Source organism: Lepus europaeus, chromosome 10 (assembly GCF_033115175.1).
Source record: "Lepus europaeus isolate LE1 chromosome 10, mLepTim1.pri, whole genome shotgun sequence".
Classification (NCBI taxonomy): domain Eukaryota; kingdom Metazoa; phylum Chordata; class Mammalia; order Lagomorpha; family Leporidae; genus Lepus; species Lepus europaeus.
The window spans coordinates 12820548-12837296 of NC_084836.1; the positions used below are offsets into that span (position 1 = coordinate 12820548).

At 39.6% G+C, this 16749-nt stretch overlaps 1 protein-coding gene across 1 annotated transcript; it reads right to left on the reverse strand.

The window, feature by feature from the left end:
• Positions 1-8410: 8410 nt before the first annotated feature.
• Positions 8411-16412, reverse strand: LOC133768409 (protein HP-25 homolog 2-like). Its single transcript, XM_062202947.1, has 3 exons — positions 16267-16412; positions 11989-12111; positions 8411-10834 (listed from the first exon to the last, which is right to left on the reverse strand). Exons 1-3 carry the CDS (start codon positions 16307-16309, stop codon positions 10371-10373), a joined length of 630 nt encoding a protein of 209 aa, XP_062058931.1. The 5' UTR covers positions 16310-16412; the 3' UTR covers positions 8411-10370.
• Between the last annotated feature and the right edge of the window lie 337 nt (positions 16413-16749).

Here is a 16749-nt window from a genome sequence, read left to right on the forward strand (position 1 = left end):
AACCTAAGTGACATTTTAAGATGATTCATGTGTAGGTACAGAAATTAAAATGAAGATGGAAATAAGTTCCACAAAAGGACCTTTTGTTCTTGAAGGAGGTGCTGTGGTCTACTCAGTGTGCTATTTTAGTCATTGTTTATATCGCTCACTCACTGCATTGTCCTTTTTTGGTCTGAGTGATTTGTTCACAATTTAAAAAGAATTTCACATGCAATGATGCTGATTTCACTCTAACGTTAGGAGCACTGGTCAAATCATGCCCTTTATGTTGCTTAGCAACCCCACGCCATATTCCTGCATTCACGTTTAGTCTTTTACACCCTCGTCCTGTCTCCCCAGTCTCAAACATCAACACTCTGCTTGTTAATGTTTTCCGTTTTGCTGAGAAAAAAATAATCAATTAGAAGTGAGTTTTCAAAGCCCCTCCACCCCACTTACCTGCAGGTCAGCATCTGTGCCCTCTTTCTTGTTCCTCTTGTGTATCTTGGTCCTGTTTCCCTAAACCACTCTTGGACGTATTTTAGTAAGCTTTCCTTCACTCATCTGCTTTTTATTGTTTTCTGTTGAGTCATTCCTATGGTATAGAACCACATTGCTGTCACATCTTCAAAGAAAACATGTCCTTTTGATACCAAACAGACAGTGGGTGATTTATTCTTCTCTACCTGAATTCTTCTTGAAGTCCTGAGTTGTGTCCCTTCAAAATGTATAACCTGACATCCTAGACTTCAGTATCTCAAAATGTGACTATATTTGGAGACAGAGACCTTGAAGACATAACTAAAGTCATCAGGATGTCTCATCCAGTCTGGTGTCCTTATAGGAAGAGGAAACTTGAGAACAAGTGCAGAGGAAAAGCCATGTGAAGACACAGGAAGAGGACTCAGAAGAAACAGACACTGAAAACACTTCCATCCTGGACTTCCAGCCTCCATAACTGTGAAAAAATTACTTTTCTGTTGCCAAGCCACTCAGTCTATGGTACTTTTTAATGTCGGTGCTAGCAAACGACTATACTTGTCTATACTTGTCTCTCATTCTCTCTTAAGTCTGAGTCATTTGAACTTTTCCTGCCATTCCAATGAGAGATCTGGTCACATGTTCTTGATGGCAGAGGACCTGACTTGTCCGATCATTGACCCACGGCCCTTTCCTTGCTTGGATTTTGGATCCAGCCTGATTATCCACCATCCTCAGTGAATCTCGTATTTTAATATTTGAAATGTTGGTACGCTCTATTTTTTTTAGGTTTCCTTTACTTCTCTGCATTCATTTATTCCGCACAGGCTCTCTTACGGTTCAAGTAACTTCTGGATGCTGACAGTCCCCAGTGGGCTCTCTCTGGGCCAAATCTCTAGACATCAGATTCTATGGTTCTGAGTCGTCAAACTCTGCCACATTATCTACAAATTCTGTCCAAGCCACTAGCATTTACAAGAAGCAATCATTATACCTAGTGAAATCAGCCAGTCCCCCAAAGCCAAATTTCATAGATTTTTCCCTGATGCGTGGTAACTAGCAGAGTACTAAAAAATGTAATGTATATGAGCAAAATTGACATCTTGAGATTTGACTATTGTTTCCAGCCCTTGTCTCTACTGTTGAGGACCAGTGTTTTTTTATTTCTTACTATTTTGTTGAATACTTAGTGGAGGGTTAAGCTTACGAGTATAAAATAAACTGCAAGTATGACACTATAAAAATTAAGAGAGAGAATAGGAAAGGAAGGAGGCAGTAAGGTAAGAGCATAGGTGGGATGGAGGGTAGGCTGGGAGGTACCATTAGTATCTGCATATATGAAATACATGAAATTGGTTCACCGTATATAAATAATATAAAAAGTAAAATTTAAAAATTAAGAAGCAACCACAAACACCACGGGGATCTGGCAGATCCTGAGTTTATCAACTGTAGCTCACTGGATCTCCTTTCCCACCCTGAGCTGTGGTTAGATCTCAGAGGGTGGTTCCACCTGCTAACTGTGTGAGTGGGACAAGTTAAGACAGGAGAGCTGCTTATTTCTGGGAGTGTCTCGGGTTTTGCACCTCGAGAGTCACCTTGTTCTGGCCGTATGTTTACATGACCAACTTCCATGCTTCATCAATCACACATTCACTTGGGATAAACCATCAGCAGGCTGGAACTCTGTTTCCAGTATGCTCAAGATTCCTTTTAAAGCAACTCTGGAGTTTTTTCATCCTCTAGCTGGTACATTCCCACCAGTGTATCTAGCTTGTTGGTGTTATGGATTTCTTTAGCATACGTATGGTGTACAGCTGTACACCATAAATACACACCTTTTTTGTCAATTAAAAAATGAAACTATGAAAAACACTAAAAGCACTTTAGAGTGAAATCTTTTCATGTTATGTCTTTATTTTATTTTTGGTATCAAAGTAACACTAGCCTCATAAAAAGAGTTTGACAGAGTTCTATCCTGTTCAATATTTGGAATAGTTTGAAAGTATGGAGCTACTTCCTCTTTGAATGCTTTGTAGAATTCAGTAGTAAAATGGTCAGGTCCTGGACTTTTCCTTGAATTGATTGCTGCTTCTTTCTCAGTACTTATTGTGGATCTATTTAGATTGTCTATATCTTACTGATTTAATCATTGTAGGTTATATGTATGCAGGAATTTATTGATTTCTTTGAGGTTTTCTAATTTATTAGCTTTAGCTTCTATATAGTAGCTCCTTACAATACATTTACTTCATTGGTGTTTATTGTAATGTCTTCTTTTCATTGCTAATTTTATTTATTTGGGCTTTCTTTTTTCTTTGTTAGTCTGTCTAGAGGTTTTTTATTTTGTTTATCTTCTCGAAAAACCAACATTTTGTCTTGTTGATCATTAGTATTTTTTTTAGTTTCAGTTTCATTCATTTCTGCTCTAATCCTTATTATTTCTTGCCTCCTGCTGATTTTGAATTTGATTTGTTCTTGTTTTTCTGAGTCTTTGACATACATCTTCAGACCTTTAATCTGAGACATTCTTCTTTTTGAATGTCATGCTATCAACTTCCCTCTTACTATTGCTCTTGTTGTATTCCAGCAAAATAGGTTGTATTTTCATTTTCATTTATTTCAAGAAAGTTTTTTATTTGCTTTTTAATTTCTTCAGTGACCCATTGGTCATTCAGTAACATGTTGTTTATTTATGAATGTTTTCTTGTTGTTCTTGTTAATAGTTTGATGTAAGCCATCATTACTTCTGGAAGGAATAATGTCAATAGCCCCAAATTGAGTGTCATTGTTTCCATATTAACATTAAATCTATGTCTATCACTATAACTTGATAATCCTTTTAAAGCAGAATTCAAGTCATGACACTTTCCTTATAAAGCTTCGCTGCCTTTTCATCCTATTCACTGACCATCAGAAGACCTCCCAGCTGCCCACTAGTGTAAGTACAGTCTGTCTCTGCTCCTCACCCCTGCCCCGTGCCCACGCTGTCTTGACTTCCACTTCCATTGCTGCCAACCACACTGACTCTGCTTCAGGAACATCGATCCCCTTCCTGTCCCTTGATCTTGCTAAATGCCCTATTACTTTTTCCTTCTTGCTATTCCCTTTCTGTTAAACATTCCTTTTTGCATTAAGCAGCATGCTATACTCCCTTTGAATCCAAATGGCTGTAATAAAATAGTGATCCAGTTGAATGTTGAATAGTATGAGACACAGCATCCTAGTATTTGTATTCAAACTGGAACAGGGTTTTTCCAGGGCGTAATATATGACACGAGAGGAAATGAATAATAGTTTGAGCGTCCCTAACCCAAAAATCCGAAATCCAAGATTCTCCAAAATCTGAAACTTACTAAGGGTCTATCTGATGCCACTGGTGGAAAATTTCACACCTGACTTCATGTGACAAGTCACAGTCATAATGAAGGTGTGTGACATAAAGTTTAAGATTACCTTCAGGCAATGTATATATGACTTCATAAACATGAAACATAATGAACTTAATGCTGAGTCTTGGATCCCCTCTCCATGGTACCTCATGTACATCAAATATCCCAAAATCTGAAAAATGTTGACCTTTAGATCATTTCTGGTCCCAAGCATTTTGAATGAGGGATACTTGGCCTATATAATGAAAATTACTGTACTAGAACAACTCGGTCATTTCAGAGAAAGGTAGTCTTTTTCCCTATAGCTTAGTTTGTGTGAATTCTCATCTGAGATCAGTCTACAGGCCAAGTTTTATCTTTATTTGATGTTGGTGAGGAGAACATAACGGGACTGGGTTGAGAACAAGGAAACCCAACAATAAGTATTATTTAAGAACAAAAATTTCAGATTTGGAAACAGTTTAATGACACAGACTGTGACTACCTTCTTGGGATCTTGGGAAACTGTCACACCACACTCATGGTATGGGTGTCCTTAAGGGGTGGACATCCTGATGAAAAGGCTTAAGTTACTGCTTGGAACACTTGCATTCCGTATCAGAGTGCCTGATTTCAAGTCCCACCTTCCTTCCTGATTGAGCTTCCTGCTTAATGCACACCCTGGGGGGCAGCAGGTTATGGTTCAAATACTTGGGCCCCTGTCACCCATGTAGGAGACCTGGATAGACTTTCTGGCTCCTGGCTTTGGCTCGCCCAGCCTCACCTGTTAGAGGCATTTGGGGAGTGAACCAATAGATGGAAAATCTTTGTCACTCTGCCTTTCAAATAAATAAAAAAATTTTTAATATGCCCACAATTAGAAAAAAAAGTATCCCCACTAACATTCATCCTGAAAGCAGTTAGTATTGGGGTAGAAAACAAAGCAGACCTAGGGTTGTGGAAATGATAGACTTCCTCCTCACCTTGAGACCTAGGAGCCAGTGAATTTAAACTGTCGTGGGAGTCTTGGAGCAATGCAGACTTAGCGCTACCCCAGTTCCCTCCCCACATACTTTGGAGTGTCCTCGTCAAAATATTTCTATTTCTTTTTGTCAGTGCATGAATACTGAGAAATGGGAAGAAAAGAGTTTGTACCTATTCAGTGAGTTTCCATGGGTAATAGCAGTTAATTAATTAGATTTCCCTTCCTAATTGTGTTCTACTCAACCATTGTAGGCATTGGGGAGATATGTCCACTCCTTTATCAAGACATCAGAGAAAAGTGCTCTTAAAACAGGTTAGCTATGTGAAAAAGAAATTGGAGACAGACTAACTCACTACAAGTCGATTTTCTAAAAGCCAATTAAAGAAATGCACTATTCAATTACTGGCTGTTTGCCTAAATGGGTTTTCAGAAAAGAGACCTATAGCCTGGGCAGATTGAAAGAAATTTAAAATGAGCCCAAGCATATCCATAAAGTAGACCTTTTTTTTAAAAAAAAAAACTTTAATAAATATAAATTTCAAAGGTACAACTTTTGGATCATAGCATATTTTCCTCCCATAACCTCCCTCCCACCTGCAACCACCCTATCTCCCACTCCCTCTCCCATCCCATTCTTCAACAAGATTCATTTTCAATTATCTTTATATACAGAAGATAAACTAATATATACTAAGTAAAGATTTAAACAGTTTGCACCCACACAGAAACACAAAGTATAAAGTACTGTTTGAGTACTAGTTATACCGTTAATTTGCATAGTACAACGCATGAAGGACAGAGATCCTACATGGGGAGTAAGTGCATAGTGACTCCTGTTGTTGATTTAACAATTGACACTCTTATTTATGATGTCAATAATCACCCTAGGCTCCTGTCATGAGCTGCCAAGGCTATGGAAGCCTCTTGAATTCACCAACTCCAACCTTATTTAGACAAGGCCATAATCAAAGTGGAAGTTCTCTCCTCCCTTCAGAGAAAGGTACCTCTTTCTTTGATGGCCCGTTCTTTCCGCTGGGATCTCACTCCAGAGATCTTTCATTTAGGTCATTTTTCTTGCCACAGTGTCTTGGATTACCATGCATAAAGTAGACCTTTTACAAGAATCAATATTGTTCTATTTACATTCCAAAGCAGACCACATCCATCTCCACCGTGGGTACAGTTGGTGTCTGCTCATTTCTCTCACTGGCCTGGAGTATGTGAAGAGGCCCTACCATTTGCCTTTGAACTGGGGCACAGAATAACATCGTGCTAGTTCCCTATCTCGACTTAATAGGCTAAAGCCATTCTTTAATTGAATACATAAATTAGAGTGTTGTCTTTGGCAGTACAAGGACTTGGACTAGGGAATTGAAAGATGTCAGAGGAAAAAGCCACAAAGCAAGAACTGCGTGCCCTGGGTATCTGTGCACTTGAGAATGGGAAGTAAATGAAGAGAGGAAGCCTTCTGAGGACCCTCCATCTAAGCTTTGCCAGCTCTGTAAACCTGGGCCAAGTGCCTTTCCCAGCACAGGTCTTATGTTCCCCTCAACAAAACTCAAAGGTGGAAGTAAAAATCTAAACCTCCCCCAGACCTGAGCAACTTTGACAATGGGATATTGGGAGCCAAGCCCAGAGGGGACAAAACCAGATCCCAACCTGAATCTGAGCCTGGTCTTAGCTCTGGGTCTCTGCCACTGGTTCAGGGAGATGTGCCCCAGGTTAACAGTCAACCCTAAACATCTTCAATTTGTTTCTGATTAAAAATTAACCAGGCCACTGGATAAAGAAATTATGGTATATATACACCATGGCATATGACTCAGCTGTAAAAAAAAAAATGAAATCCTGTCTTTTGCAACAAAATGGATGCAACTGGAAACCATTATACTTAGTGAAATAAGCCAGTCCCCAAAAGACAAATCCTTTATGTTTTCCCTGATTCGTGGCAACTAACAGAGTACCAAAAATGTAATGTATAAGAGTGAAATTGACATTTTGAGCTTCAATGATTGTTTACAACCCTTAACAGTGTTTTTTTTTCTTACTATTTGTTGAATTCTTTACTTAGTGTAGGGTTGACCTTATGATTATAAAGAAAATATGATTATAAAATAAATCATATAATCTTATGATTATAAAGTAGATCATTGTAAAAATTAAGAGAGGGATTAGAAAAGTCAGGAGGAGGAAGGGTGGGAGGGTAGGGAAGTATCACTGTGTTCTTAAATCTGTATATATGAAATACATGAAATTTATATACCTTACATTAACAAAACTATGGCATAATATTTTAATATTATAGTAAACATGTGTAATATACTGTAATATAATGTGTAATATAATATGTATAATATGTAATATAATATAATGTGTAATATAATACTGATATATATATATATATATATATATATATATATATATATATATATATTGAACTCCCAGTTCTAGAAGCTGGGAGTTCAAATCTGGTGAGGGTCCCACTCTGTGTCCTAACGTGGCCAGATAGTGGAAGGCAAATGAGCTGACGTGGAAGCAAGAACAGGGGGCCAGACTCACTGCAGCTCACCCATTTATGAGGCCACCCCCCCATGAAGGAAACATTTCCCACAAAGCCTCACCCCCTGACACTGCCACACTGGGGAATAGAAGCCTCTGTGAATGTTGATATGCACACACACATGCATACATATGTATATGCATTTATACATACATATACATGTACACACACACACAGATAATGGGATATTATTTAGCAGTTTCACCGAAGGAAATCTTGCAATTTGCGGCACCATGGATGACACATTATGCTATGTGAATCGACCATTGCAGAATGACAAATACTTTATGATCTCCTTGTATGTGGAATCTAAAGTAGTCAAACTAATAGAAGCGGAGTGGAATGGTGGCTGCAAGGGGCTGGAGGAGAAGAAATGGAAAGATGTGATGAATGGGGTACAGAGTTTCTGAGGTGGGCATTGTGGTACAGCAGGTTAAACCTCCACTTGGGATGCCCACATCCCATTTTGGAGTGGCAGTTCAAGTCCAGCCTTCCCTTCTTCCAATCCAGCACCTTGTAAATATGCCTGGGAAGGCAGCAGATAATGGATTAAATACTTGAATTCCTGCAACCCATGTCGGAGACCTAGATTTAGTTCTGACTTTGGCTTCAGCCTGGCTCAGCTCTGGCTGTTGTAGCCATCTGGGGAATACACCAGCAAATGGAAGATCAGCCTGCCTCTCTCTCTCTCTCTCTCTCTCTCTCTCTGTCTCTCTCTCTCTCTCACACACACACACACACACTCTGCCTCCATTTCAAATAAAGAGATCTTTTTTTTTTTAAAGGGAGGGGGTACAAACTTTGAGTTAAGTGAGAGGAATAAGTTCTAGCGATCTAATGTACAACATTGGCTATCATTAATGATATTTTATTTTGCTAAGAAGGTAGACCTTAAGCATTCTTGCCACAGTGAGAGGAGGAGGTGAGGTTAGGACATGGTAACTCCATGAAGTGAAAGTTTTGTTCATTCACTCGATTGTGAAGATTATTTCACAATCTATATGTATATCAAATCCACAAATCATATACCATAAATGCGCACAATCAGAGCTTTTTTTTAATTGAAAAGCAAAGAGTCAAAGACAAAGAGCGAGAGTGAGAGATCTTCCACACATTGGTTCAATCCCCAAATGCCCACAGCAACCACGGCTGGGCCATGCTTTGTATCTAGTAAAATTTGTATCTTTGATTCTGGTAAAATTTGATTGTGTTTTATTTGAAGTTAATTTTGAAACCATATTGTTGTGTCTACTACTTGCCTGTTATATTTTATCTATTCCTTGACTTTCAAACTATTTGTGTTCCTGTGTTTACAATGTATCTCTCCTAGGCAGCTGATATTTGGTGTTTTCTTTCTTATATCCAACTTGATATACCTTCTTTTAAGTACTTGCTTTACTTACGTTTAATGTAATTATTTCTACATATTTATTTAGGTCTGCCATTTTGCTAGCTTTTTTTTCTTTTTCATTTATTATATGTTCCTCTGTTCCATCTTTCTTGACCTGTTTTGTTTCATATATTTCATGACTCCATTTAAAAGCTATTATAATGTTTCCAGCTCTCTTTCTTTGATTATTTTTTCTAGTAGTTATTCTAAATTACAGAGTGTAAATCTTGAAGTTATCCCATTGTATTTAGATTTTATATTGAACTAATACAAGTAAAAAAGTAGGAATTTTACCAATAATATTAAATAGATTGGTGTTTTGGTCCCAAAAGAACCAGACATTCATTGAATTGTTTAATGGACAAATGGACTTGATTCTGCAGGTAAAAATGATTGAGCTTCACCAAGCAATTCAATTGCTCGTAGACCACACTCTTCCTCCTCATTTTCTACCTCAGTCAAATTAAAAAGTTCTGATGTTTCCCTTTCTACTTTAAGATGTGTTCAACTTCTATCTGTCCTCCTGACATATTTTAAAAGAAAAAACTGTTTCAAGCTCTGTTTTGTCTCACTGGATAGATCTAAGTTCTCCACTCAGCACACACTTCAGTGGCCATTTCAAGTCTGGGTAGGGCATGCTCTGACAAGCAGATCTCGGTAAGATGGTCACTGTCACCTGTACAGTGGTAGACAGGAGGCATTGAAACTGCATACATCAGGCCAACAGGTAGGCTTGGAAGCATCTTTTCTGTGAGTTACAAAAGAGGCGAAGTTTTATTAAACTAGGCTGTGGGTGGGCTTGTGGGTACATGATGGCTCTCAGGAAGAAGCTGGTTGTGGGTGCAGACAGATGGAATGGATTTGCTCCAGATGGAAGAATGAGGTCAAAGTCTGGGACCCAGAGAGGAGGAGCTCTGATGAGGATTAAGCAACAGCAAGTGTTCCCAGAAACCATGTTCTTCTTCCTGTTCAGACTGTGCTCAAATAGACATTATGCACCCAGTGCAAAAATATGCATTTGAACACATGTATTCGAAACTTAGTATGACTTTAAGCAAAGTTTCTCCAAGGGATATTTGCTTTTCTAACTATAACCTAAATTTGAAATAAGACATTGTTGAAGATTATTATCAAGAGGCTTTTTTTTTTTACTCTTCAGAAAAGTTTTAGCCATGATCTATCAAAGAAATGATGTGGCTTCATGTTCTTATGTGGGATTTGCACTCAGATGTGATTTCTTGGCGTATTATCTCTCCATAGTTTCTAAGATACACAAGAGGACTTCAAAATTTCTGGAACTACATATTATGAAAAACTCATGTGTGAATTTCAAAGCTTTTTTGAACAAAAACAAACGTCTTTTAATCACACTTTTGCACAAACGTTTTTGAAGTCCCTTTATAGTAGAATACTGGAAATTTGATGACTTTCAATAAGAAATGGTTGACCAGTTGATGGATTATGCATCTTTACTGCTTTTAGGAGTACATTCACATTGGTAAATCGGGCTCTTCCAAATGGTAGCCATTCACTGGACTTAGGGGAAAAGATGGGGTGGAGGGTTGTTCTGAAATTTCGATCTACTGGAGCCATCTAAGCGTGCTCTTACTCCTCCTCATTTTCATAGAGCAAATGCCCATAGAACACACTTTGAACCAATCCTTTCTCAGTATCTGTAGTGTCTAGCTTGGATTCCAACCAGATCCTGTCTCCCATTAACAGCTTCAGGATGACACTTCCAGAAACATGCCTATTGTGGTCCTCAGCCCTGGCTTCCTTCTCAAGGACTTCAACACCGTTTTTCATGAGCCCTAACTTTACAACTTGCCGAAACAAGTCAATGTCAAGGCCAAAGTGATACACGCCAGGGTTGGTGCAGGTGAACACTCCGGTGGTGAGGTTGAAGTGGTCCTGATGGTTAAGCAGTGCTTCCTTGAAGATGATGGGCTGGGAGGGGCCTGGGAGGAGATCTCTGAACTTCACTGCAAAGGCAGGTTTGGGTGAAGAACACTTTGCGATGTCTCCTGGAGCCCCCGGAAAGCCTGATAGGCCTGGAAAGCCAGGGGGTCCTAAATATCCATGTAAAGAGAAGGAAGAAATAAGAGATTTGAAGTTCACACTTCTTATATGGGTTCCTTTTCACTTAACCTTATTAACTGCCTTTCGAGGGCCATCGTAGGCATCCCTTTTCCAAGGATGTCTTTCACTCCTAGGTGCCATATCAACAGCAGAACCCAAAGCTTATCACACTGAATAGTAATCTCTCCTGTCAGTGTCTATTTCATGTCCTTATCTGTGTTATAAGCCAGTGCGTATTTCATTTTCTTTCCAAAGTGCCACCACAGTGTCCAGCACTGAGTTGGTACTCATGGTGCGTTTTCTGAAGCAATGATTTTATAAATAATTGCCAGCTTGCTCTTTCAAATTCACTTCATATGTAGGGATCACATGTGTCTATTATCATAGGTGGCAGTTAGGGACCCCTCTTGGGAAGCACTGACAGAGTAATTGAGGAAGTGTGTTGTATCAGAGACAAAGGGGGTTTAGAGCAATGTGTTCTCAACTAGACTGTGTTAGAGTCAACCAGTCTGTGAGTTTTACAGTGGCCTAACTAGTAACGTGGTGACTTGCTGAATCAGAGACGGGGCAGGGGCCATAAGTACAGAAATCTGTGGGTTGAAAAGGGAATGCGGGTGATTCTGATGCACAGACTGGTTCAGGAAGCACAGGTGAGGGATCAGGTTGGTGAGCTGTTTCCAGTGAGGCTCATGCAGCCGTGCAAGCTCTCAGAACTGAGGGGTGAGCTCCTAATGTGGCGTTCTCTGTTGCTTCCTGTGATACCATTCTTTCGCTGGGTTTACAGGAAGCCCACCCCGCACCACTGGTAATTACACACTAGTACAATACTACTATGCCAATTTCAAGAGTACTTACACCTAAATGTTATCTCAGCACACCCTCATTTTTCAATTAGGTTAACCTCAAGCAGTGGCTTCTTCAGAACACACTCTTGAAGTTTCCCCTGGAGTAAAACTTCAGCATCTATTTTCAGATACAGCTGTGCTTGGGAATGAGAATCCGTGATAATTTTTCTCCAAAGAATTCTTGTCTCGTTTATTACTGATGGTTAGTGGCACCTATATGTTTTCACTGGGGTTATGGCTATTTCAATAAAAGGGAAGCAAGGCATGACAGTGCAACCTGAAGGGAGACATTTTCTCACCTCTTGCTCCAACTGGACCAGGCGGCCCTGGGATCCCTGGAATTCCTGGGAATCCTGGTCTGTTGCAGAACTTTGACATTTCTGGAGAGCCAACATCAGCCATAGCTGATATAAGAGACAAAGCTGAAATCCAGACATTTTCAACAGGGAATCAATAGAAAAAAATGGACATAAGTGAAAAGATTCTGCTGCTTCTCATGCTAAGATTATGTTCCTAACACCGTAAAGGACAGCACATTCTCACGGCAGCATGAAGTTAAGTATGAGCTTGGTCATATCAGGCCCCCTCTCCATCTTCCTTCTTGATAGAACAAATTCAGGACTACAGGAGATCTATAATTCACTTGTGTTTGAAGTTAAGATTGCATGCTGAAAACTGACCTTCTTGGCACCCTGGGGTTTTCTCTAGGACACTCAAGCCTTCTGTCTCTTCAGGAGAGTGCTGCAGGTGGTGCTGTTCTTATGAGAGGGATGCTCCATGACCCACACAAATTAGCATGGAGCATTCTCTCAAACAAGCCACTTAGGAGTTTCATCATAGCTCGTCACTTGCTAAAAATTGCCTCCATCATTGCATGGTGAACTTCTTTTCACGTTTATTAAGAAAGAGTTGAGCCATCGCTGCTTTTAGTGAATTCTCCCAGACTTTCTTCAAGGGAGTGCTATGTCTTCTGCTTCAACTCTTTGCTCCTCCTGTTACATTTACTGCATGGAGGATGTTTGAATTATAGATGTGTCTGCTCCCTTTAAAGGGGCAATGAACCACTTGACAGGAAAGAAGGAACTACTGATCCATATTGCATTTTATATTAAATCTTACTGTTGTACTTATTTCCAGGTGGGTGGAAGTAGAACCTGTAAAGTGAATTACCCACGGTGAACAAATTCATGAAATACAGTGGTATAGCATTCAGTTATTTTTGTGTCAAAGACATTTACTTTACTCTGAAGTGCTGAAATAAAAAGATGGTAATTGGAAATTATAGGTATTTGGGGTTTGGCTAATTTATCTACTTTAGTAAAGGCATATCACTCTTCATTTCCAAATGTTATGCCAGGTTATGGAAAATATAGTCTAAGCTGAAGTGACAAATTGATAAATGGGTAGTATTGTATAGCAAAAAATATCAGAGATTGAGTCATTTACTTAATTTCTTTTTTTTAAATTTTTGACAGGCAGAGTGGATAGTGAGAGAGAGAGACAGAGAGAAAGGTCTTCCTTTGCCGTTGGTTCACCCTCCAATGACCGCTGCGGCTGGTGCGCTGCGCTGATCTAAAGCCAGGAGCCAGGTGCTTATCCTGGTCTCCCATGCGGGTGCAGGGCCCAAGCATTTGGGCCATCCTCCACTGCACTCCCTGGCCATAGCAGAGAGCTGGCCTGGGAGAGGGGCAACCGGGACAGAATCCAGTGTGACAGCGCCGCTAGCGAGCCACAACGCCGGCCTTACTTAATTTCTAAGAACATTCTTTTCTGATTTGTGTCATGGAGAAAGCAAGGGTTGCCCAAAAAAGTTGCAGTGAGCATCAGTGATCGTTTACAGCAAGTGTTTGATACAGTGTTGGGTAAAGGAAACTTGCCATGAATACCTGAGAATATATACAAATGCTGTATTTCCATGGAATGACAGTTCCTTTACTCACGTTGTGAAGGTACTTCTGAAAAGTTCATGGAAATGCATATGATGCATGGGGTCTCTGCCTGTTTGACATCAATGATTCTCAAGGTAGCACATCCCATCCTTAGCATCAAATCAGTGTTCCTGTATCTTTGTGCACCAAAATAAATCCTTTTTTTAAATTCCACTTTTCTACACGTCTTTTGAAGTTCCCTTGCAATGGAACCTGCAGTTATGTACGACATAGATGTGAGAGTAAAAGCTGTGAATGCATGCACCTCTATTCATGAGTGACCATTGTATACAGATGCTGCAGGAGATGGTCCCCTAACCTAATGAAGCAATTCTTGTAAGTATTGACACCTAACTGTTAACCTTCTCGTTGGTATGTTAACCTTTTAATTGGTAACAACATCATTTTTATGGAAAATCTTCGTTGAGGTTGACTTTGCATATTATAAAATTCTGTCATGGTCAATGTACAGTTCAGTGATTTTTAAGTCATTTTGAAATGTATGAAACCACCACCAGCACAATCCAGTTTCAGAATATTTCTGTCTCCCTCCTGTGTCCACTTGTGGTCATCGCTCATTCCCACTCCCAGCCCGAGACAGCAGTGTTTTTTCCTTCCTGAAGACCAGCAAACCAGCAAGCCAGCTGGCTCTGACTGATGATTTTTCTGCTGCTTTAAATAAAGGAGAAGAAAAGTCATGAGGAGGAAAGTCATGTTCATTTTTTATATGTTTTCCAAAGCCATGCAGAGAGAACTACAGAAATTCAAATTGTAGATCTGCTACTTTTCTGAGGGCTCTAGCCCAGACCACCTTCCTTCCCTTTAGGCTCTCATCTGGGGCAGTGCAGTAGGTGCGTGGGAAGGGTCAGCACCGTATCGGGAACATAGGGTGGATTTTCTCAATGTAATCAGTGCTCCCCACCCCTGCTTCTCCTTACCTTTCCCTGCATGACTACACAGAATTCTAACAGGGAAAGGCTGCGACCTAAGATGTTAACGATCCCTAACATGACAACCCAGAGCATCTGTCAGAGTAGTTTTAAGGTAGACATGAAAAATGTGAAGTCTCCATGTCCCCTTCGTCTGCCTCACCCCATTAACCATGACAGCTTGTAAAGTGGAGGAGAGGTTGGTGTTGTAGTCATTCCTGTAGAGAAGAATCAGAAACCCAGCAAGGGGCAGTGGCCAGACTCCTCCCAAGTCAGTCAGGTCTCAAGGAACCAAGTAGGAAACTCACTTTCTGGACCCTTAATTGATTTCAAAAAAATCATTCAATATTATTGGGGAACCTGAGTCCAAATGGAGATCCAGACTCATAAACCAGCCTCTTTCCAACTCTCCTTAAAGAGCACACACACACACACACACCATTAAAGTCCTGAAACAAAACAGAATTCAGTTAAGGTCCCACTAAAACCAAGGCATCAACTTCATGCAAATTTTATAGCATTGAACTCAACATATATTTTTGGGACACTCTAACTGTAATATGAAGCTTAATATTGAATCTGTCATAGGCATTTATTGAGAAAGTTGATTATGCCACCTCGAGTCCCCTAAGTGAAAACTTAATGGGAAAAATTTAACTTTGCTCTAAGTTCAAGGTCTTCAAGTAACTGGTCCATCCTCCTTTTATGCAAAATGTTAATTATATAGATTTCTCTGTTTCCATCTAAGATTTGAATGGTTTTCACCACTGGGAATCTCAGATTCAAATTTTCAGCTAAAACTTTAAATTGATCTACAGAGGAGTCATTTAGTTAATGCAAGTACATTTTAACCTGCCAATCTACCATGGGCATTTATGTTGTCTTTTCATTTTCTTCACTCCTAATTTTTATGTAGTAATACTTTTCTAATATATATTATGGCTGCACATAAATGATTTTGAATATTCCATAGCAAAGGATGAGCGGGAAGAAGAAAGTCACAGCAGAGAGTAAATCTGTTTGTTTGTGAATGAGATAGGTACAACTGTTTTTCTTTTGTCAAAGACTGAGAACTTCAAATTGAAATTAGTATTGCAACAAATACTACAGAAGTTGGATTTTAATTCTGTATTATAGTTGGTTAGCTAGTGAAAGAAACCAGATCATTTTCAGGAGGTGGTGATAGGAATTTATGGAAAAGTCATAGACAAAAGACATTGAACATGAAATCAGAGAGGAGATAGTGACACAGGGAGGATCCCAGCAGCTCCAGGTGGGCAGAGACAGGAGTGCCTGAAACACAGATGGGAACAAAGACAGGCCCAGAGACTCTGCAGGTGTTGACATTTTTGAGTTTAGGGATGAGAACATCAGTGTTTGGTGATATGTTAGAGCATTAACATAGAACACACATCCCCTACTCATGTGTATGTCATTTTTGCATTTTCTACCCATCTGCTTTATTTGTGCTAAGTACATATTGACAACAAGGCTTTGGCCCACATTGGACTTCAATTTTCATCTCCCCCTGTCTGCATATCTTGTTAGGAAGGCTCACCTGCAATCTATCGTTTTGTCCAGTGTTAAAGAAAAATTGTATTTAGGATTGTTGTGATGATAAAATGAATGCCAAGTGACAACAGGAGGCAGCCTTTTGGATTCTTCTCTGCACCAACAGATGGGGCCCCATTCCTTATCAGCCAGTATAGATTACACCTACCTATGATGGCCACCGAGAGAAATCTCCCTCCTCTCCCAGGCATTCTGTAATGTAGATGCGAGTCTTTGTGATGAACCTGTCTTCAGTTCTTCTGTTCCTTTCTCGCCTGCTTGTCTTTCAAAGCTATGAGAAATGTTGTACTGATTTTTCTTAATGTTTAGTTTTTTTCCTTATCTAAGGTTAGTTACCTCAGTTGGTTTTTATCCAGAGTAAACTTACGTCAACTGATATTCAAACAGAGGCTCTATTTGTTGTTTGTTCTTTTTTAAAAAATTTTTATCCACTTATTTTGCAATGATTGAGCAGAATTTTTTGTGATTAAAATCCATTTCCACTATTGGTTCATTATCTATACTTTTTTTTCATTTATTAAACTTTTATTTAATGAATATGAATTTCCAAAGTAAAGCTTATGGGTTACAATAGCTTCCCCCCCCCCATAACTTCCCTCCCGCCCGCAACCCTCCCCTTTCCCACTCCCTC

Excerpts from the sequence above, each read along its gene's own strand:
- LOC133768409 (XM_062202947.1), bottom strand. The coding sequence starts at position 16,309 with ATGCCTGGGAGAGGAGGGAGATTTCTCTCGGTGGCCATCATAG. Across the intron at positions 12,112-16,266 it reads TCTCTCGGTGGCCATCATAG|CTTTGTCTCTTATATCAGCT; the intron begins GTAGGTGTAATC and ends TCTGGATTTCAG. Across the intron at positions 10,835-11,988 it reads TGGTCCAGTTGGAGCAAGAG|GACCCCCTGGCTTTCCAGGC; the intron begins GTGAGAAAATGT and ends ATGGATATTTAG.